General features: G+C 38.4%; 2 protein-coding genes across 2 annotated transcripts; one reads left to right on the top strand and one right to left on the bottom strand.

Moving 5' to 3' along the window:
- The first annotated feature begins 749 nt into the window (after nucleotides 1-749).
- On the top strand, nucleotides 750-15,422 carry LOC149009904 (heme oxygenase-like, multi-helical). Its single transcript, XM_089160591.1, has 6 exons — nucleotides 750-1,413; nucleotides 1,511-1,619; nucleotides 6,482-6,772; nucleotides 6,978-7,392; nucleotides 7,553-7,819; nucleotides 14,420-15,422. Exons 1-6 carry the CDS (start codon nucleotides 1,016-1,018, stop codon nucleotides 14,827-14,829), a joined length of 1,890 nt encoding a protein of 629 aa, XP_089016717.1. The 5' UTR covers nucleotides 750-1,015; the 3' UTR covers nucleotides 14,830-15,422.
- A 69-nt stretch (nucleotides 15,423-15,491) lies between these two features.
- Nucleotides 15,492-18,207, bottom strand: LOC149009903 (subtilisin-like protease SBT1.2). Its single transcript, XM_089160590.1, has one exon. The coding sequence runs from the start codon at nucleotides 18,175-18,177 to the stop codon at nucleotides 15,880-15,882; it is 2,298 nt and encodes a 765-aa protein (XP_089016716.1). The 5' UTR covers nucleotides 18,178-18,207; the 3' UTR covers nucleotides 15,492-15,879.
- Nucleotides 18,208-21,547: the final 3,340 nt, after the last annotated feature.

The raw sequence follows: 21,547 nt of genomic DNA, 5'->3' as shown, positions 1-21,547 counted from the left end.
CTTTTCAGTGAAGAGGTCTTGGGTTTGACCCTTACGGCATTACAATTCCAGTATTAATAAAACACCAGTACCCAAAAAAAAAAAAAAAAAAAAAACTAAACACCACACCCCACGATGGAAGGTTCCTTCTTTAGACTAAGAGCTTTTTCACATTTTTCACTTTTGTTCATTGGAGCTTAAACAAAGTTTGGACTTAGAATTCACTCATTCAATCCAATTTTATGGAAAAAAAGTTCATTTTAAGATTGGTTAGATTCAAGGAATCATCCATAGTCAATACCCAATATTGTTCTTTTCCCTTTGTCCTTATATCCATATTCCACTCCTTTTTATCCATTGACAAGTCACTAATTCCCACTTCTGTTGCATCATTTCATGACATGCTCCATCACAAACCCTACTTTGGATCCATACTAAAGTTCATAGAATGGTACCCTTATGGAAAAAGATACCAATCCAACGAACAGTAACTGTGGAACCCACTGCTCTTGACTTTAGTCTCACTATCTATGAAAAGAGATGCATGGCCCACATGACTCACATCCACCCTATCAGGGATCTTCTAAATCCATGCGTTTGTCCGCTGGATGCCCTGTTGATGGTACTAAAATGAGATGAATTGCCACTTAAGGTAGAAGACACGTTGGATTGGAATATTCAGGATTGTGTATAATTTTAATGGTACAACAAGAAGTATGGGATCAGAAAAGCTCACGGCCCCACCTTCATGGAGCAGCGGAGAAAGAGAGAGGGAGGGAAAGAGGAGAAGCCGAGAAGGAGCTCCATTTTCTAGCTGGTGACATTGATTCCAGCCGACGCAGCCGCACTCCGCCGACCCTGACTCACGAGGCCGGCCGCAATTTAAGACTGTCGCCGGTCACAGTTTCTCTCTTTAATTTCATAAATACGAACAATTATCAACAAAATCAAATCTACATAAACAGATCATTTTCGATATCTGTTTTCCTTCTCCCTCTCTCTCTCTCTCTCTCTCTCTCGATTTTATTTATTGTTGATGAGTTTTTTGTTCAATACGATCACGGACGGAAGTTACGGAATTGTTTCTGCTTCAAGAACAAGATTCATCGCCTTGGATCATCTGAAACGACTGCGTCGATCTACTTCTGCGGTGAGGTTCTTGCCGAAACAGTTTCATCTTGATTGGAATCGAAAGGCTTCAACGACGACGACGACGACTAGAACGACGAAGAATCCGGCAGCTGCGATGGCAGTGAAAGCAGTGCCGGATGAAGAAGGGATAGCGAGACGATTCTGGAAAAAGTTTAGGAATGAATCGGTTTTCGCCATGTATACTCCTTTCGTCGTTTGTTTGGCTTCTGGAAAATTGGAATTGGAGACTTTCCGCCATTATATTACTCAAGACGTGCATTTTCTTCGTGCCTTTGCCCAGGCGTGAGTTTTCAGTTGATTCTTTTTTGGATTGATGTTCTTGTTTTAGGTTTTATGGGAGGATTTTGATCGACCGTTGGTGTGTGTATGTTTGCTTTAGGTATGAGTTGGCGGAAGATTGTGCCGATGATGATGACGACAAGGCTGCTATTTCTGAATTGAGGAAGAATGTCATGGAGGAGCTCAAAATGCACAAGTCTTTTGTCCAAGTAAGCTTACAGAAATTACATTTTCTGTTATTTGCCGAAATCTTTGGCCCCGCTTTCACATATCTTTTGAGGATTTTCGGTAGGAATGGAATGATTAAAATTTTTTTATCCCATTCGATTAACAATTTCTTTCGGAAGCATGGAGACGTCTAACCAAAAATCTCATCCGGTGGTCGCAAATCTAGTTCTCATAAGAATTTGCACCATAACAAGTACATACAAGTCACCAAGAACTGATGTAGGTTTTTGAGTTGTCTTTCAATTTCATTTCAAAATGCTCGCGTCTGTTTTTACCTTTCTTGCAAATTCTCATGCTTAAAGTTCAGCTACACTGAATTTTATTTTTCACTGGATGAACTTATTCAATCAACAGTGCATGACCTTTGGAAGAACTTTAGTTTTTAATAAACTATTAATTTTATTCACAATTTAAATTCCTTTTCACATATCAATATTGTGGACATTTAAAATATCATCAAGAATTGAGAATGTATAGCATTTATGTTTCAAAGATTAACTCCAAAGAGGATGGGCTTGTTCTTTTAATGTCTGGACTATTAGCCAAGAATGAAAAGTGGAAGATAAGTTACAAGTTCCTGACACGTGTGTATCAGATCCTGGTTAAGAACATTTGCCCTGGGAAACCAGATGGAATTGTAGGTAAGAGAGATATGTAAGTTATTGGACGTTTTGGAGTCTTTCCTAATGAAAAGTAAATATTTATGTTAGCAGAATTGCTATATAATACAGGTTAGCAGATCCAACCTTTTGATACAAGGTTAAAGATCCATGGGTTAATTAACTAAAAGGTCAACTTACCATTGTAATATTATGAACCTATGTGAGCACTTCCTCTAATGTGGTGGAATCTCATACAGAGAAGTGTTCATTTTTTCTTTAATGTCAAATGACATTCTATTTTTTGTATCTAGTCTTTAGATATGGTGGAACATTAGGAAATCTGTGGCTGTTTGTCAAGTCTAGTTCTCTCGTTTCTACTGTTGGATGTTTCTCATTTATCTAGGGCCAAAGTGGATCATGGTCTATGACTTGATGTTTGTACTATTGACAATTAGCGCTGACAAATCTGGAGATATAATGTGCATCTCTATTTTTTCACCCAAGTGTGCCTAAATGTCATATCCAATAGCTAATAGATTGTGATTCTTGCCTATATGTTCTAAATCGTGAAATTCAGAACACAACATTGAAAAGTGATGATTTCTTGAAATTCTAGGAGGACATGAATTGAGTATGCTATATGGACAAACATTCCGATTCTATAACCATGTGGGAATTACTTCACTAGGTCAGAGTCCCATGCCTAGATTGCTGCATTTGAAGTTCATTTTCTTGAACTTCTAGGAGGACATGGTGTGAATATGCCATATAGACAAATATTCTGAATCTACAAACATGCTGGAATTACCTAGCTAGGTTGAAATCCCATGCATATATGGCTATATCTATATTTCGAAGCCTGCATTAAAGACCCAAGAAATCATTTAATATGAGAGTGAATTTTAATTTTGTTTTTGTTTTTTGTTTTTTTGTTTTTGTTTTTCCTCCGTGATTGGTTTTATCATGGACCTATCAGTTCAACAAGAATTATACATGTGCAAACTGAACTGTTAATGAAAAAATAGCTCTGTTGATGTACCTTTTCATCATTGAAATCCTGTGGTAAAGAGTTCCAAGTTAAACATATATACCTTTGATTTGCTGTCCTACAAAACTTACAGAGACATATTGATTACCTAGTTGAATATATCAAAAAGCTCTGATCACATCATAAAGTAATGATTTTGTTTGTCAGTCCAGGTAATTGTATGTGTGTGTGGATGATGCATGTTATAGAAGCAGTATTTCTAATGCCAATAGAAGTATCCCTCTCCAAAACTCAGTATCAGTGAAAAAGTTTTGGGGGTATACACATTAAGTTTTAAGATCTTTAAATTATTAACTGATGTATAAATGATGCGGATTCATCACCTAAATAGGCTTGTTTTATTGGGAGTAAGTCTAGGGTTGGGTTATATACATGATGGGCCTTTGATCCCATGGGTTTTTAATGTAACAGGCCACTTTATAGGCCTTAACTATGGGTAGAACAGTTGCCTACAGGATTGGTTGTTCGTTTCTTTACTTGGTTTATTTTAAGTTGTTTTGGATTAGTCAATTGAACTTAACAATGTGGTTCAATTTAAAAAAAAAAGAAAAGAAAGAGGGGGGGGGTTTTGCAAGTGTTGGACATGAATTTGGATATTAATGAAAAGCTTTTGCTGGTCTTATTCTCCATTAAAGATTTGTCTTCTATTTGATCAAAGTTGGTGGGATTGGTGTTGCCAACTCTGTGTGTGAAGCCCATGTGGTTTGTTCGAAGTAGTTGAGTGTTTGATCGATTGACACCTTGTCGTGTGAAGGACTAGTGAGTTCTTTTGAAGCTTTCTTTTGGCATTCTTTGTGGAAAAGTCAGTCCTTTTAAAATCTTCATCCAAACAAACTGCTGTTGGAGGGTTATTCTAAGGTCTGTAGTTTGGGTAACCCAGCCCCAACCATTTTTCTTCTATCCTTCTAAACAACCAAACCCTAGAATTCTTCCCACTCTGGACCCATTCTCCAAACCTGAAATCGACCATTTACCAATCCAGCCATAAGAAACCATTCAAACTTGGGTTGAAGTTTCCCGTTGCCCATTAAGAAATTTGCTCAAGGTCGCATTGTCTTTTGACAATCCCTAACCCTTGATTCCCGTATCTTCTTTAACCAAAATCTTTGCTGCCGATCATCCCTGCTTACTGCCATCCACTAAACATTACTTTTTTGGAAGACTCCTGCATCAATGTTACTTGATTCTACCATCAAATCTTATCTGGCTAACTCACATCAATCTAGAACTATCCTCTTAGAGTGGATCTTGGTGATCATTTCCTATTTGGACTCCAACCAATCTAGAACTACATTTATGAGAGATTGCAACCAAAGATATTACTATTTTTTCTATATTATTTGAAAAGATGTAACAGTTCTTTCACATGATAGGTTGCTGAGTAGAAAGACAGATTTTTTGAGTGGAGCTGAAGAGTTATTATCTATTTACTTAGCTAGAATCCATTTCTTGCTACTGTTAATAAGATAATTAGGAATAATTTAGCCAATCAAAAGTAGATTTTATACCCAGTGCACAAGGCTCCCACCAGTGCAGTGCCTGGGGATGGTCACAAGGTATGCAGTCTCACTCCTGCTCTACAAAGAGGCTTTTTCCTGACTATGGATGTTTGACCACTATGTTGCAACCTTACTGTTGCTTCGAGGTCTTCCCATTAAATTGTTACTTGATAATCTACTTCTCAAACTTGAAAGGCCACTGCATACAGCAGAGATTTATCTTAACCACAACAATCAATTGCATCATACCTAAATGGAACACAGTACAACTATGCATGTCACATCACCATTCAATGACGCCAGTATTGAAAATCTTATGTGTAGTTGAGATCATTACATTTGGATTTTTAAGAGAAAAAAAATTAATTGTAGTTCAGAGTTAGTTATGTAATTTACTGGACAGTTTGGAGTATTATATATATATATATATATATCTTTTCCTCCAGTAGAATGTAATTATTGATATCAGAAGAATTGCTATCTAATAAGTATTAAATCTTCTGGTATAAAGTTAAGATCCAAGGTTGCTGAATAGGGAAGTTTAACTTAGCTTTGTTATATTGAAGCAAGAGCCTATGCGAATACTTCCTCTAATGTGGTGGCATCTTGGTTTGTGGGCACTTCATACATTTAGTCAAGCTTTTTTGAAATTAGAAAAGAAATTCCTCAGATCATAATTGGATTATGGGCTTCCATATCACATCAGAGATCCAGAGTTACTTTTCATCCTAGAGGTTTTTACTGCCACCTGTCTGATTGTGTTATTTTTTAAGGAAATACCTTTTTTTTGGTAACTTATTGAGAGAGCCAAGCTGATTTTCCCATGTTTTAAGAGGCATACTGTTGTAGCTTTTCTATAATCACTAGTTCGCAATGCTGCAACCTTTACTATTGCTCTGAGGTCCGCCAGCTAAATTGCCTACTCAAAGATCTGCATCTCATACTAAAAAGGATTAATGCTTACCTTAGAGAATTATCTTGGATCCCAATAGTCAGTTGCATCATAGTGCCTATGCATGGAATGCTTGCAATTCTGCATGTCCCATCATTCAGGAGAATAGAAAATATTTTGGTTTGAGTGTTAAAAAAGAATGATTACTTGATTGCATATGCAGATTCTAGAGATAGTGTGGAGTACAATTCAAATGTTCAAGTGTATAGATGACTTTTAAGTACGGAAACTTTGCTATTAATTAGTAGAATGTCCCCATATTTGATTTTAGGGGACTATTTATTGAACCTGGGACAAAGTGAAAGACATACTATTTGGTAGATCTGGTACTGGTCTCATGTCATAACATCTTGTTCTCCGTATTGTAAAGCTGGCTACTGAGATTAGCCAAAGGAGACTTTTATATTTCAAGCTCATATCATGATTGACCACTGCTTAAAACATGGCTGTATTTCCCCTCTTCTTTATGTTTCTTTGTTTTCAGTATTTGTTTTGTTCATTATCTATGGAGGAGGATTACAATTTGATTTAAGTCTCTTTTGTGCATTTCATTAGTTAATGCCCACTGGGGTTATTTATCATATTACAACCAAATAGCAGAAATAAAAAGGAAAAGGAAAAAGAGGTGGAAAAAACTTCATTTGCATGCATATTCCTCTTCCCCCCCCCCCCCCAGTCCCCCGTCATAAATTTTTAATTCCTTCAGGCCTTCTATGTAAATTCTAAGGGAATCACTACACAGGAATGGGGCTTTGATCCTGCAAACGAGACGAGTGCCTCCTTGGCAACACTAAAATATACAGATTTCTTGTTGGCAACGGCATCAGGAAAGGTGGAAGGAGGAAAAGGTCACGGTAAAATTGCGACTCCCTTTGAGAAGACAAAAGTTGCTGCTTATACTTTGAGTGCTATGACACCTTGCATGAGGCTCTATGCCTTCCTAGGCAAAGAGTTACAGGCACTTTTGGATCCTGAGGAAGGCAATCATCTCTACAAGAAATGGATTGATAACTATGCCTCTGAAAATTTTGAGGTTTGTTTTATTAGTAATTCATTGTTACTTTTTAGTTTTTACCCCTTTCCCCCATTTCGTCTAGTGTTTCTTCACATTAATACTCTTTGATAATGCCAACGCATTATGTTTTGATAAGTTGCTGCCATTCACCCTAATCCCATAATACTGCTCTTTTTACTTTAGCTGCTCATCCATAGTTCTCCTCCCTCTTGAATCTGCACAGGCATCAGCTCGGCATACTGAAGAGTTGGTTGATAAGCTAAGTGTCTCTTTGACAGGCGAGGAACTTGAAGTCATGGAAAAGCTTTATCATCAGGCTATGAAACTTGAAATAGAATTTTTTACCGCCCAACCAATTGTTCAACGAACTATAGTTCCTTTCACTAGAATGCTTGACCCTTCAGAGTATAGTCTCGTTCTATTTTCTGATTTTGATTTGACATGCACCATTGTTGATTCCTCGGCCATGTTAGCGGAGATTGCAATATTAACTGTGCCAAAAGCTGATCAGAGTGAAGTGGAGAATCCACTTCCCCGGTTGTCTTCTGCTGACCTGAGGAACACATGGAGTGTTCTTTCAGCACAGTATACAGAAGAGTATGAACAATGTATAGAGAGTATCATGCCCTCAGAGCAAGGTTTGTAAATCTGGTGCTTCTTTTTGTTTCCGTGTCTCCATTTTTTGTTCAAAGCGTTGTATCTCTGAAATAGTCTCTAGTTGTGATGATTTACCATTCATGGATATCTTTATTAATAATCTTTCCACCATCCTAATTTTTTGATTTTTTTAATTGGCAGTGCAAAACTTCAACTATGAAAAATTATCTAGAGCACTTGAGAATCTCTCAGACTTTGAGAAACGGGCAAATGCAAGAGTAATTGAGTCTGGGGTACTGAAGGGTTTAAATCTAGAGGACATAAAAAAGGCCGGCCAGCGTCTCATACTGCAAGACGGCTGTGCTGGCTTCTTCCAGACAATTGTACAGAATAAAGGGCTGAAAGCAGATATCCATATACTTTCTTATTGTTGGTGTGATGATCTCATCAGATCAACGTTTTCATCAGGTATTTTCTTCTTTACTACTAAATTGAGTCCTAATTCTTTTTCCTGCAAATGTTTGCACTTCCCAGGAAATGAAATTTTCATTTACAGAACTTACAGGGATGGACATAGATATATGGATGCTCTTAATTGGTGCATTAATCATGTTTCTTGGTAGTTGCATTTTCTGTCAACTTTTGATGATGGGAATCCTCCAATTGTGCATGATACCCACGCCCACCTGAAATAAAAAGAATGAAAACAAAGGGGAAAAGCATGATGAGTATCAAATTGTAACTTGGAAGGATATTCTAATGTTTGGATTTAATTCCAAAATACTTTTGGCATTATCATTGCTTAAGGCAGTGGAAGCAGTCTCTGCCTTTCAAGTTTAAGACTGCTCCTTGATCATGTCTTCCCTCCTTAGAGACTCATCCCAATCTCTACTTCCCCCTGATCCTGCATGGCAGCCTGCCTTGCTGATGACACAGCCCAGGACCAAATTCATCAGAAGACGCTCAGAAGGTTTGCTAATCTCACTTCCTAGGATATATCTACCATTTGCACTTAAAAGCCACAGATCATGTCCTTGTGCTCTTTCAGAGGCTTTCAAAGCTGATGTAGCCTTACGACTTGGGACCAATGAAGGAGGGTCTTCAAAGAACCAGACTCAAATTGGGAAATTAAGGCTTTGGGTTACTAAAAGAGGGAAATTGGGGATTTAGGGTTTCTAGTAGGAATCTGGATGGGGGTTGGATCGAGTATGAAAGGTACTGTGAGGATTATTCTGTCTTGGGAGAATTCTGAAGGTGGGAATTAGGTTTCTTTAAAATCATGGTTTGGGATTCAGGGCTTGAGGGGGAGATTGGGACTTTAATTGGGGGATTGAGTGCAGGCTGTGTGGGGCTTCAGGCTTGCTGTGGTTAAAATATGAGAGGAAATCGTTGGTTGGCATTTTGAATGGGTGTGATGAATTACAGTTTTAGAAAAATTGATTTGAAAAGAAGAGATCAGTATTAGGATTTCACGTGGGAGATTTGGCGTGTAGGCTGGATTAAGGTGGAGATGGTGATGTGTCAAGGCTTTGCGTTGATTTTTAATTGATTCTGATGGTGGAATCAGACTGTGGGTTGGTTTTGCTGAGTTTGAGTTTTCAAAAGCATAAATAGTAAAAAAGGGGGAGTTAGTCTTTGGGATTTAGAAGAGTTAGAAGAACGAGATTGATGTTTCTATTTCTGGACAGCACGTATTCAACAGATTGGATTGCTTGCAACCTAATCTGATCTTGAACAGTGTGTTTGTTCTCCAAATTAATGAAGAGGAAGCTTGATTGACAACCTTCCGGACTTCACACAATTAAGGAATCAACTGGTCCAACCAATCCCACCTGAATGTAGACCGCACATTAAAAACATAATGGAGGAGAAGGCCACAGTAGCTTGCAATAGCAATAAATTCAAAACTCTGAGTTGTGCCTCAGCTATCCCTGATGAGTTTGTTTTCAATGCGGCCTTAAATTGGAAAACAAAGTTGAAGCAAAACATAACACTTGGTCTTCTTGTCAAGCATGTAATCCTTTAGATCTGTGTCACTTCTTAGTTGGTTCGCATTATGTATAATCACATGCCATTTACCTTTATAAGGGCCAGTCGAATTACTACTTTACATGTTCTCAGACATCTCAGGTGGTGCCAGTAATTATGATATCATGAACTATGGGAAAGCACACACAAGAAATTTTGTGTAGAAGTTTTATTTTTTCTTGCTTTGATGCTCAGATATAGCTTTATGGTGATTGAAGGCTCACCTAAGACCTATGGGTTAGAAACTAAGGCTCACCAGCTAGGGATTATAAACTAAGACATGATTTAGAACTTCTGGTCTAGTTAATTTTCAAACTGACGATAAATCCAGCAAGATGACCAAGTAGACTCAGTTCTGATTTGAATTCCAATGTCCTACAGTGAGTTGAGTTTGTATTCCAAACTTTGTAGATAATCCAACAGCCAGGTATGAAATATTATTAAGAGACGAATAGCATGTAGCTAAAATGGAAGCCAGATTTGATATTTAAAACATCTAGCAAGTAGAAATGCGAAAATAGGAAACATTGAACATGTTAGAAATTATCGGACAGCAAATCGCAAGTTCAGATTTTTATAGAAGATAATTAGTTGGGATGAAAACTGGAAGCTCAGGTCTGTAAAGGTGGCAAGGCTGAATGGAGTGTGCAAGTAATTCACAATTTAGAATCTAACAAAAAATAGAAAGTAGTGGGGGAAGAAAAACTCTTAACAGAAAACATGAGAAAGCTGAATTTTCCATCAAAACTTGTGATTGATGGAAGAAAGGGGAAGGGAACATCAGCTCTATGTCCTGATCTGAAAGTTTAGAGAGGCCTGACTATAGTTGCCAAGCCAATGCATAGGCATCCAGGCACCTTGGACACCTTGCGTGCATGCCAAAAGTAGGAATCTCTGTATGTGGGAGAGGAAGGATCCCATAACAATTTTAATCACTATATGAAATTCAAGTTATTCTGGAGCATTCCCGAAAAAATAAATTCTCTATTTTTTATATAGGACTTGAATCCCTAATATTGGGCTCTTAAAATTGATCTATTCAAGTAAACATGTCAGCATAATCAAGGATATGTATGATGTTGTGGTGACAAATGTATGCATTGTGGGGGATCTTGGTTGTGTGAATTCTCAATTACAATAGAGTTATAACAAGGAGCAGCTTTAACTTTTAAGCCCTTATTGATGAAAAATAAAACAGTCAAGATTACTAATTATTGGTTGGTGTAATCTGGCAAGTCTCATTGCAGATGAGCCTGCTTATCAGGTTCAGTTGCTGTTTGCGCATACTAGATCTGCTAATGATGCAGCAGATATGTAGACTAGGCAGGCACTCTTGTCATGGAGTTCCTGAAATTCTATTCCATTGCTAGCCACATTCACATTGGTCCGCCAAGAATGTGAGATGTGAGTGTGGTATTGGTTGGTGAATCTGGCAGTCTCATTGCATTGAGCCTGTTATCAGGTTCAGTTGCTGTTTGCGCATACTAGATCTGCTAATGATGCAGCAGATATGTAGACTAGGCAGGCACTCTTGTCATGGAGTTCCTGAAATTCTATTCCATTGCTAGACCACATTCACATTGGTCCACACAAGAATGTGAGAATGTGAGAATGTGAGAATGTGGTGACACAATGAGAATAATGGCTAGGCCTTGTAAAATGGAGAAACCAAAGTAGCCTTCTGCTGAGTTAGGAGCCCGAAATCCATCTGACTTGTAATCTGGACTCAACCCAAGCATGGGCAACTACCTTGTTAAAACACATACTTGATCACTGTCCTCCAGAACTTAAGAGGAAAGTGGTCAGTTGCCGAAGAGAGATCATAAGATCTTACCTTCATGCAACCCTTCCACCAGCGCAGAGGTGCAGGTTTGATCAAAAGTTCCATCTTGTATAAAGAATTTTCTGTTGCATCTGGTTTATCTACTATTTTGGGTGTAATCTTATAGTGTTTTTAGTTTTTATTTTTATGTTTCATATTAGTAATTATTTAACATTAATAAATTGCTTATATGATGGATCAACATGATTGATTGAATTGGAAATCAACTGGTCAGCCCTTTGAATTACTTTGTCAATAGGTTAATGTGAACTTGCCTCAACAGCTTCAAAATTCAGTCTGTTCCTCACAATATACAATATCCTCTAGGGAAATTGAATTTATGTGGATCCTGCTTTTGTATTCTTGTTTCCTGATTGCATGTTTTTGGACTTCCGTACCTTGAAATCTCTCGTTCTCTTTGTCACATTAAGATATAACACTAGCCTCGTCTGGGTAGTCTCACATAGACCTCTCCTAGAGTCTCACCGATCTTGAGCATCATGACCAAGGTATAGGGATAATAGTCTAATGATCGACTATTGTTGGGGATGTAGGGCCACACTCTCTCACCACGGCCATAGGTATGAGAACTGACGTGTGTGAGGGTATCACCTAGCCTTAATGCATAGTCTTCTACTTAGTCATATCACATTCTAGGTTCAGATACCTCACCCATGCTTCTCGCCTTTTTGGTTCAATATCCTTCCCTATCTAGAGTCGACGTATCCTATGGCTCCAACCAACTTGGATTGTGCCTTCTCTTAACGCTATTGGCCATCCACATATGATGGGCGGGAAGTACCATGTCCTTTCACCAAGTCTCACTGATTTTGAGCACCCATGAGCCCAAGCCTATTGTATGCAACCCTACCATTGAATGACCCCCACAATGTGGTTGTGTCCTCTCACGGGTTGGTTACCGGTCTTGAGCGCCCACCACTCAACACTGTTGCCATGGGTCATTCGGCCTCAATACCCCTGCCAATAGGGTAATGACATGACGGATGTGTAAAGATGTTTCATCTAGGTAACCTAGGGATGCCATCTATTCTATATGTTCCTTTTAAGGTTCCTAGGGTAATGGCTAAACCACAACCCCATATCAAGTCCTTTTTTTATTCAAACTCAACAAGGCACCAATAATTCATATAAACAGTCATAATTTACAATTTCAGATCATTACATGAATGTAAATGTCTCCAAACAATAGCATGTGATTGAATATACAAGTCAAATATTGCATTAAGAATTAAAGATAACCATAGGTAATGGATTCCCTTACCTTGCAAGTGAGTTGTACTTCTTCAAAAGAACCAAGAAGTGCTTTATCACGTCCCAATTAATTCTATTTAAACGCTGATTAATGGTTAGAAACAGCCCTAAAAGTCCCATGCCGAAAATAGGAACAAAAACCAAAACTGGCAGGTAGGGTTCTCATAAATAGTAATAGGTAGGGGTGGCCTGGGGAGACCCTTGACCAATCAACCCAGGGGGGTAGGCGTCGCATGAACAGTAGCCATACGGGTTCATTGGGGAGACACTTGGTCAATCAACCCAGGGAGGTACGGGTTGCTCAGGGAGACCCATGGTCAATCAACCCCAAGGAGGTACTGGTAGCGTGAATGGTGTCTGGTAGGGGTTGGTTGGGGAGATCCTTGTCAAGGGACCTATAGGGGGTAGGGGTTGCCTGAACAGTACCCTATGGGGGTTGCTTGGGGAGACCCCTGTATGAGTACGGACATAAATCACTCCGACAATCAGATGGCTATGGTATTTGATTCTAAAACTCTTCCAAGCAAGTAGAAAATTCTAAAAACATCTAAGAACAAGTTCTAACAATAATAGGCATTCAAATAATCAAATCGAATCGAATCGGAAACCTATTGAAACTTATTTTGGGTCTTTCTAAAATCTATCCAGAAAGAAAACAGGTGAATAGAGTGATTATAGAAACTCTCTAAAGCAAAGATAGAGAGAGGGTTTAGGTCTCTTTCAATGAAGGATTTTCCCACAAAGATCCTCTAATGGCAAAGAATCAAAAGAAGATAATTAGAAGAAGAAAAAGTATATTAACCTTAAAAAAACTCGGGTAAACGGAAGGCTCTCTGGATTGTTTCCACAATTTCCTCCCTTTTTGCCATGAGCTCTCTGACGTTCTCTGATGGCTTATGAGTGAAATAACACATTTTAGGTCTAAATAATCATTAAATAGGGGTTTAAAATGTCGAAATCCCCAATTTGCCCATTTTACTCGTAGACAGTAGATAGGGGTCACCCTGGGAAACCCATACCCCAATCGACCTTGACCCTTGAAATTGCTTTAGGAGAAGTTTCAGCGGTGTTTCTTTCCGTGGCTCTTCTCCAACACTTAAACCACACTTAGGGGAGTTCTTACTTGACCTCTGGGACCTTCCAAAGTGTCGCTAGTGAACTCTTGATTCACCTTCCATATCCATCAGCGTTTGTATTAGATCTTCTTCCAAACTTTAACAACTCTTTATCTTCATTATCTTCACCATCCACTTCCATTTGTTTAGGTTCCAATCCAATAGTCTCTATCTGGATGACCCACAATTGCCTTCTACTTGCACTCCGGGTTCTCTGACCTACAATACAGGTTCCCGGGTTAGGATTGTAGGAGATTTCACATTGTGTGTGTGTTTGTCTAAAGGGCAAAAATCCTTTGCTTCTAATATCCATTAACTACACAATTCTGCATTTCTAAAGCAAGCTAGCATCATCATATATATGTCTGTATTATTTTTAGGGGTCAATTGATTGTATTCTATTTGTCACATCAATGAGGTGAAAACCCTAAATGCTTAGTTCTAAATTTTTGTGAACTGACAAATAACTGATGATAATACCATGGCCTACTTCATATGTGTCACCATCCAGACTTGCACACTTGTCATGTTTGTGTCTGAAATCAGTAGTTTGAATCTCAATAGTTTTTGACTAGATTGTTGACATTTATTGTGGGGTATGTGATCAGCTATCCAAATTGCATGTTCTTCCACAATAAATATTGGAGGAATTGCACATGGTATACTGTACATCTGTTAAATCTTGTTTTTGTGATAGGTTTCCTTAACTTGAATGCTGTACTTGAGTGACTGGGACTCCACTTGTTTGATGCTGCTATAGTTTATGACATTGCTTGTAGAATTATTACTGTATAAGACATCTAAATTTCTACACCTGTTTCTGTTGAGTAGGGGCCTTAAATGCTTTGAATATACATGCAAATAAGTTTTCTTATGAAGAGTCCATTTCTACGGGTGAGATTATGATGAAGGTTCAGTCTCCTTTGGACAAGGTTAAAGCTTTCAAGGAGATTCGAGACAACCATGGTAGTGATCGCAAGAACTTGTCCATATACATTGGAGATTCAGTGGGTGACTTGCTATGTCTACTGGAAGCAGATGTAGGCATCGTGGTAGGTTCAAGCTCAAGTCTGAGGAGAGTTGGGAGTCAATTTGGTGCTTCTTTTGTTCCATTGTTTTCTGGTTTGGTGAAGAAACAGAAGGAATTCGATGGCAGCTCTTGTAATTGGAATAGGCTGTCTGGCATTCTTTATACAGTCTCTAGTTGGGCGGAAGTACATGCCTTCATTTTGGGGTCTTAGAACCAACATATTGTAGCCTTGCAAAAGAAAGGGAAAAAAAGGAAAAGGAACCACATTTTTACTTATTCCTTTGTTTTTTCCTTTGATCTTTTGGACAATATTTAGCAGCGAGAGATTACTTAGAATTTAGCCAAGAAAAAGGCATCAAAGTTGTTACTTGTACAAGGGAGAGATCTGGTAATATTCAAAGCAGTCCCCATTTCTTTCTCTTTTGGTGAAGTCCACAACTTTTCGAACTGCCACAAAATAGTTGCACCATGCCACAAATTTTTCCTGGAGACTTGCTGGCCCAAGAATTTTTTTTTATAGCACACAGTGGGTTAGTTGTGCCATGTTGAAAGCTGTAACAATTCTAAGATTTCATGTGGGATAAGTTTGTATACAGGGCTTTCTCTGTGCACAGACCATTGGATGGATGTGATTGTATATAGTACATTTCTGATCCTCATTGGAAAAAAATGTATGATGTCTTGTTAAATTGAAATAACATTTTCACAATCTGGTTTTCTATAGCATTTTCATCTCAGGAAATTTCAACAATAATCTGGTCAAATACCGCAACCATGCTAGATGCTCAAAATCACATTTACTGGCTACCTTTGCATTTTATGATAATTTTTCCTGCCCCCCACCCTTTCTTTTGTGTTTCTTTGGTAGGGGGTTCAGCTTGGAGTTCTTCCTTACTTTTGATATATTAATCTAGTTATTTTTTCTTAAATGAGGATACAGAAATATTGATGGTCCAGTTAGGGTAGCTTGACAGACTCTATATATGCTATATCAGTTTATATGTAGGCCAGCTATAGTATGAAAAGAAAAACAGAAAGCAAAGCTTGCTTGAAGATTACACTAGTAAGTCAAAAGTGAAACAGAAGACATTGTGAAATCCTAAATGGTAATCATTCTGCTCTTTTTGAAATAAAAAGAACTTCCACTAGTCTTTTTTTCCCTTTTCCCCCTACCTTTACCTTACAGTAGAACTGACAATTCACCACAGATAAACCTCTGAGATGATATTCTTTAGGAAAAACAATGCTGAAACTTCTAATTCTACTTCTTCATCCCAGCCCAAGTCACTGAAATTGGACTCCTTACCCTATAATGACTGTGGATCCATGCCAGATGTCCTTCACCAAATGTCATATTCTGAGTTGCTATTGCCTTATGGGATACAAACTTGATGTTGTATGTCAAACTTTGGTATACGTGATTAAATGTAAGATGTTTTGGTCTAACTTTCACTGCAACTCCTTCAGGTGCCACTACCTCCACTGAGTATGTGGAATTAGGGAACCCAACATTTGTTAGTCTCCTTTCAATCTTCTTAACCATCCTTCCTGACTTGAAAATGACAGAGATAGATGGATAGTTGAGGCTGAAATCCCTGTTCTTCACCAAGACTTCATTACAACTCACATTCCTGTGAGTTATGGTGAAAATCTCTGACCTTGAATATCCAAGAGAGCATAGATGAATAATGTATTCACTTGGCCTAATATCATAAACCAACCCAGGGTCTGAAGCTCTTTCAGGGTTAACATGTCCAGCTCCAATTGCAAATACCCCAGCATGTTCTGAACCATCCAAGATTGGCTTACCATAATGGTCAGTGGTATCAGCAGTTGTCATAATTGCAGATCTAACTGCAGCAGGGCTCCACATAGGGTGGCGAGAACGAATCAGAGCAGCAATTCCACTGACATGGGGACAAGCCATTGAAGTACCCGACATGACTGTGAAATTTACTCTTCTAGAATCTTCTGGAAGACCGGTGGGACCTAAATTCTGAGGCCAGGCTGCAATGATGTTCACTCCTGGAGCTATAATGTCTGGCTTGAGGATTGAAGGGTCATATAAAGTGGGTCCTCTTGATGAAAACATGGCTACTGCTGGTGCTCTAGCTCTCCCAATGGCTGTTCCTCCAAATTGGATCCTAGCTGTTGGTCTCCTCGTGGAATTTATATAACTCTTTAAGCTGATGGACTCTGCATAGCCGATCAATGATGCAGGCAAGACATGAGCATCAAGAGAATCCTCCTCCTTGTTGATTTCAGTATTTGCCATTATCATTGCTGCACCACCTGATTCCTTCACAACTTGGCCCTTTTCAGCCCTGCTATTGACACCGCGATCACAGAGCACCATCTTCCCTAGGACTCTAGCTTTTGGTAGAGAGCCCTTGAAGCAGAATTCACCTCCCCTATCCCCACCAGTGACATACACCAGCTCAAGTTCTTTCCCAGCATTTGGCAAGTGGTTTCCAGGGTACACTGATTCACCATAGAGTATTTGGCCATTCCCCAAGTGTACTTCTGCTGGGAATCTCCTGTCAAGCGTGCTTGCACCGACAGTAGTAATCCAAGGAGCAGTATTGGAAACTGAGTTAGGAATTGGACCGTTATTACCCGCCGCACAGATAACCATTACACCTCTCTCTGTTGCTCTATAACTGCCTATTGCAATGTTGTCATCAAAAAGTGGTATAGGGAACCCACCCAGAGAGAGGGAGAGGATATCAACCCCATCTCTAATTGCATCATCCATTGCAGCAAGAATGTCAGAGCTGTAACAGCCATTAAACCAGCAAACCTTGTACATGGCAACATGGGCGCCGGGAGCCATGCCCCGAGCCACGCCAACTCCATTCCCCAGTACACTTGCATTTGGTACTGAAGCTCCTGCAGCAGTTGATGAAGTATGAGTCCCATGACCATATGCATCACGAGGGGATGCATATTCCACAACAACTGGATTTCTAGGGATGTCTGAAGATGCATGGTGCCCTTTAGTATAAAACCTTGCTCCAATGAGCTTGCGGTTACAATTGGAAGAATTGAAGTTCTGGCCTTCCTGACAGATCCCTCTCCAATTCTTGGGCACTGGAGGCATGTGTTCATCAGTGAAGCTTGGACTTTCAGGCCACACTCCAGTGTCAAGGACTCCGATTATCGTTCCACGACCAAAGTTGGAGCTCAACCAAGCACCATTTCTAGTGGGGCTTAGTCCCAAGAACTTGTAAGAGTAAGTGGTGTGTAATTGGAGGTGATGGTCAGGCCTAACTGCAATTACATTCTGCATATTTTGCAAGGCCTTCAGCTCAATTGGTGAGAGACGAGCTGCAAAACCTTCTATAGCAGCATTGTAAGAGTAGAGAAGGCGAGAGGACGGGCTATCGTCGGAGGCAATGATTCGGTCAAGGAATGAGAGATGCCACTCAAGCCTTGTGTTGAATGCAGAATTGGATATTCCAAGTGGGTGTAACTGGACTATGTAGGTTTGAAGGTAGTCAGCATGAAGAGAATACAAGGACAAGAACAAGGTGATGAAGAAAACTAGCTTGGGTTCCATGGTGGAGAAGAGACTGCAGAGACAGTTAATTTGGTGTATGTTTCATATATTTGTGAATGAACTCTGTTGGCTATTTAAATTGGTGAGTCGAGAATTTGAAAATGTGGGTTCATGGAAAGAGTTCTGAGAAGAGAAGTGCAAACTCGTGATGCTCAAGAGCTCTGCATCACGGGTTTCATTTGTTGAGGAGCTTGCTCTTAGAGGAGCTGAAGACTGAAGTAATGTGTTCTTGCCTTCACGAGAAGCGTTGTGTTGTGATTTATTCTCTTTCAAAACATTTTAGTGGGTTTCATCTCTAACTTTTCAATTCTTCCCAGAATCTTTGTTAACTAAATGCTTGTCCCATGTCAAGGCTCCTAGCTGCCGCTGCATGGCTTTATTTCGTTTGATGGTAACATGGTTCAATAAACCGGCTGCGGAGATGGAACCGAAACAGGTTAATTGAATCGGTCAGCTGCAACAGGGCCGGGCCGGGCTGGGCTGGGCTCGTTTGCAATCCCAAGCCCAACCCTATATCTTTTAATCTAAGTCCATTCCAGTCCTGACCTTACTTCAAGGCCAAGGATTATTGTCCTGACCCTAAGCCCTACAATGCCAAGCCAAGCCCATTTCCGCCTTCATTGGCCATGTCCCTGGCCTTGTCTTGGCCAAAATATTTTGGCCCTAACCAACCCTCAGCGCCAAAATCTTGAGCCAAAGTCTTATTTAGCTTAGGGCGGGTCAGGGCCATCAGGCCAAACTTGCACCCCCATCAGGATAAACTAGTCGAATTAAAAATGATGAGACCTTGAAATGAATTAAGAAATCAAATCAAAACAAAGATTTTTTTTTTTGGATAATTATTGTTATTGCCTTGTAATATAACTTAATTACTATTTTATTTCTTACACCTTTTGAAATTACTAATTCAACCTTAAAATTCGCCTGTAATTACTAATGCCATTTGCTGTTAAATTCCCTTATTTAAGTAATGATGCGGCATCTTTGATTTATTTAAAAATTTAAAAACAATTGTAAGATTTTATGTTACTTATTTTACTAGTTGGGTAATTAGGAAATAAACCTTAAATCTATAGTGCTAAATGGTATTCTTCTCTTATCAAAAGAAAAAGGGAAAAATGGTTCTTCTTCTCTTACTCCATCTACAAATAAAAATAAAGAATAAATAAAGATTAAAAAAAATCATTTTCCCCCTTTTTTTTCTCTCACAATATTAGTTTCAGTTATAGCCCCTTATATAGGCACGATAGTAGTCTCTCCCTTTGTTTTCCCCCGTTCGGCGATGATGAAGACTCATTCACAAAACCCGTTCGGTGAGGGGTTTTATGAATTAAGAGGGACAATAAAAAAAATAAAAAATAAAAAAGTCCTCGTTTTCTTTTTTTGTCCTGAAAAAGGGGGGAATCTTTTTTCACTTCCCCTCAACGATCTTGAACCTAAAAGTCTTTTCCTTTCCTCGCCACCCTAGACAAAATTCAAAATTGATATTCAAAATATAATGTAATAAAATAATAGTCATTTCTTATCTTTTAGCTTTTATTTATTTTCGTCTAATTTGATGTTATTTTGTAGTTTTTGTTATTTACTTTCTAATTTGACATTATCAATTTTAGGAAGTTTCTATAGATTTTTTTTTTTATCCAAAAGGAATATGAATAAAGTGTAGAATTTGTAAGAATTACAATAAAGTAATTAATTTACTTAATATTGAACTCAATAACTTAACTAATCATGTTCTTAGTTCAATCATGTGGAAGTCAGGATAATGTACTTACCTCCAACATGAAAACTTGTTTCTAGAAGTGGTTTGCGAGTTCCTCTCCGAGAAGGTCATCGTTTCTTCCTATTTTTCCTTAGCAACTGAATGATGGAGAAATAGATAACTTTTTTTTCTTGCTAACAAAACCAGAGATGAGAGTTCATAGACTACAATAAGTTTTCTTTCCATAATACAGGTTCAGCAGTGAGTCCTGTAAAAAAGATGTTTTCATCAAACACCTCCATGTAACCGTCAAAAAGTTATCATGGCGGTTACCTAGATATAAGTTGTAATTATCAAGAATGTTTAGGCCACATCATAATTATGAGAAGTTAAAATCTTTAATAATTATTTATTTATTTAAATAAATAAAATTTAACAGAATTGGTATTTATATTGGTTTTTCTAAATGAGGATGATATTGTTTTTCAATTTTTTATTTTTGAATGACAAAATAGACATTAGACATTGAATCACATCAATCTCTTATACACAGCTAGAATTGAGGAGGGGTAACAGTAATTTGTTAAAGAGTAGGGTCCTTTTAGTGAATAAGCTATAATATAGGGAATAATAATAAATTTTCAATACCACCCCTGAGTTATCCCCTAATATTAATGCCACCTCCTGAGTTATCCAATTTATTAGTCAAACCCCCTATTACTAACAATGTTAATCTTAGTTAATTTTCATTTATCTATTCCAATATTATCTTTACATTCGAAGGGAAGAAGATGACAAAGGAGAGGTAAACAAAAACAAAATTCGTGTAAGAATAGAAATCATGAAGATGCAAGGATGAACGAAGAAGATTGGTTGTAGACTGTAGAAGAAGATAAAAACAAGTTGAGCATAAGATTTTTCGTTTAAGGGTATTCTGGTCTTTTGAAAAGTTTAACTTGATTACATCAACACCTAGCTTTAATTTCCTATTAGCAAAAGGTGTCACTGATACATTTTTCTCCTATAGAGTGTCTAATTGGTAAATTGGGTAACTCAGGGGGGGTAAGGGTATTCTTGTCTTTTGAAAAGTTTAACTTGATTACATCAACACCTAACTTTAATTTCCTATTAGCAGAAGGTGTCACTGATACATTTTTCTCCTATAGAGAGTCTAATTGGTAAATTGGGTAACTCAGGGGGTGACATTAATTTTAGGGGTAACTTCGAGGGTGGCACTGAAAATTTTCCTTTTCTTTGGAAGAAATATACAACTAGTTAAAAAAAACTAAACATCGAAGGAACTTACATCCGAAATATCTATTGATGGAGGATAACCTTTTTTTTTTGTGGGGGGGGGGGGGAAGGGGGGTGAAATTGCTTCAGTCATGCGCATGACCGTCAAACGAGATTATATTCTGTTGGGTTAGAAATCTCGGTCGAGATTTTACTATTGAATTTCAATGGTCAAGATTAAAATGTCGATCTAGATTTCAATCAGGCAGCCAAAAGTGTCTTGCTTGACCGTCTTGTGCATTAAATGTGCAAGACTAAAGCAAAGTCCGAGGGTGGGGGCTGGTTGGGAAGAGTTACTGAAAAAAGGAAGAAGACGTCTTGATTGCTTGAGAGGCAAGGTAGTCAAACACTACGCTTCCTGCTCTAGTAAGTATG

Source organism: Hakea prostrata, chromosome 7 (genome assembly GCF_041222555.1).
Source record: "Hakea prostrata isolate BN-2017 chromosome 7, UWA_Hpros_2, whole genome shotgun sequence".
Classification (NCBI taxonomy): domain Eukaryota; kingdom Viridiplantae; phylum Streptophyta; class Magnoliopsida; order Proteales; family Proteaceae; genus Hakea; species Hakea prostrata.
The sequence above is the reverse complement of the archived record's forward strand: the minus strand, read 5'-3'. Positions and strand labels throughout refer to the sequence as shown.

Excerpts from the sequence above, each read along its gene's own strand:
- LOC149009903 (XM_089160590.1), bottom strand. The coding sequence starts at position 18,177 with ATGGAACCCAAGCTAGTTTTCTTCATCACCTTGTTCTTGTCCTTGTAT.
- LOC149009904 (XM_089160591.1), top strand. The coding sequence starts at position 1,016 with ATGAGTTTTTTGTTCAATACGATCACGGACGGAAGTTACGGAATTGTT. Across the intron at positions 1,414-1,510 it reads CTTCGTGCCTTTGCCCAGGC|GTATGAGTTGGCGGAAGATT; the intron begins GTGAGTTTTCAG and ends TGTTTGCTTTAG. Across the intron at positions 6,773-6,977 it reads ATGCCTCTGAAAATTTTGAG|GCATCAGCTCGGCATACTGA; the intron begins GTTTGTTTTATT and ends GAATCTGCACAG.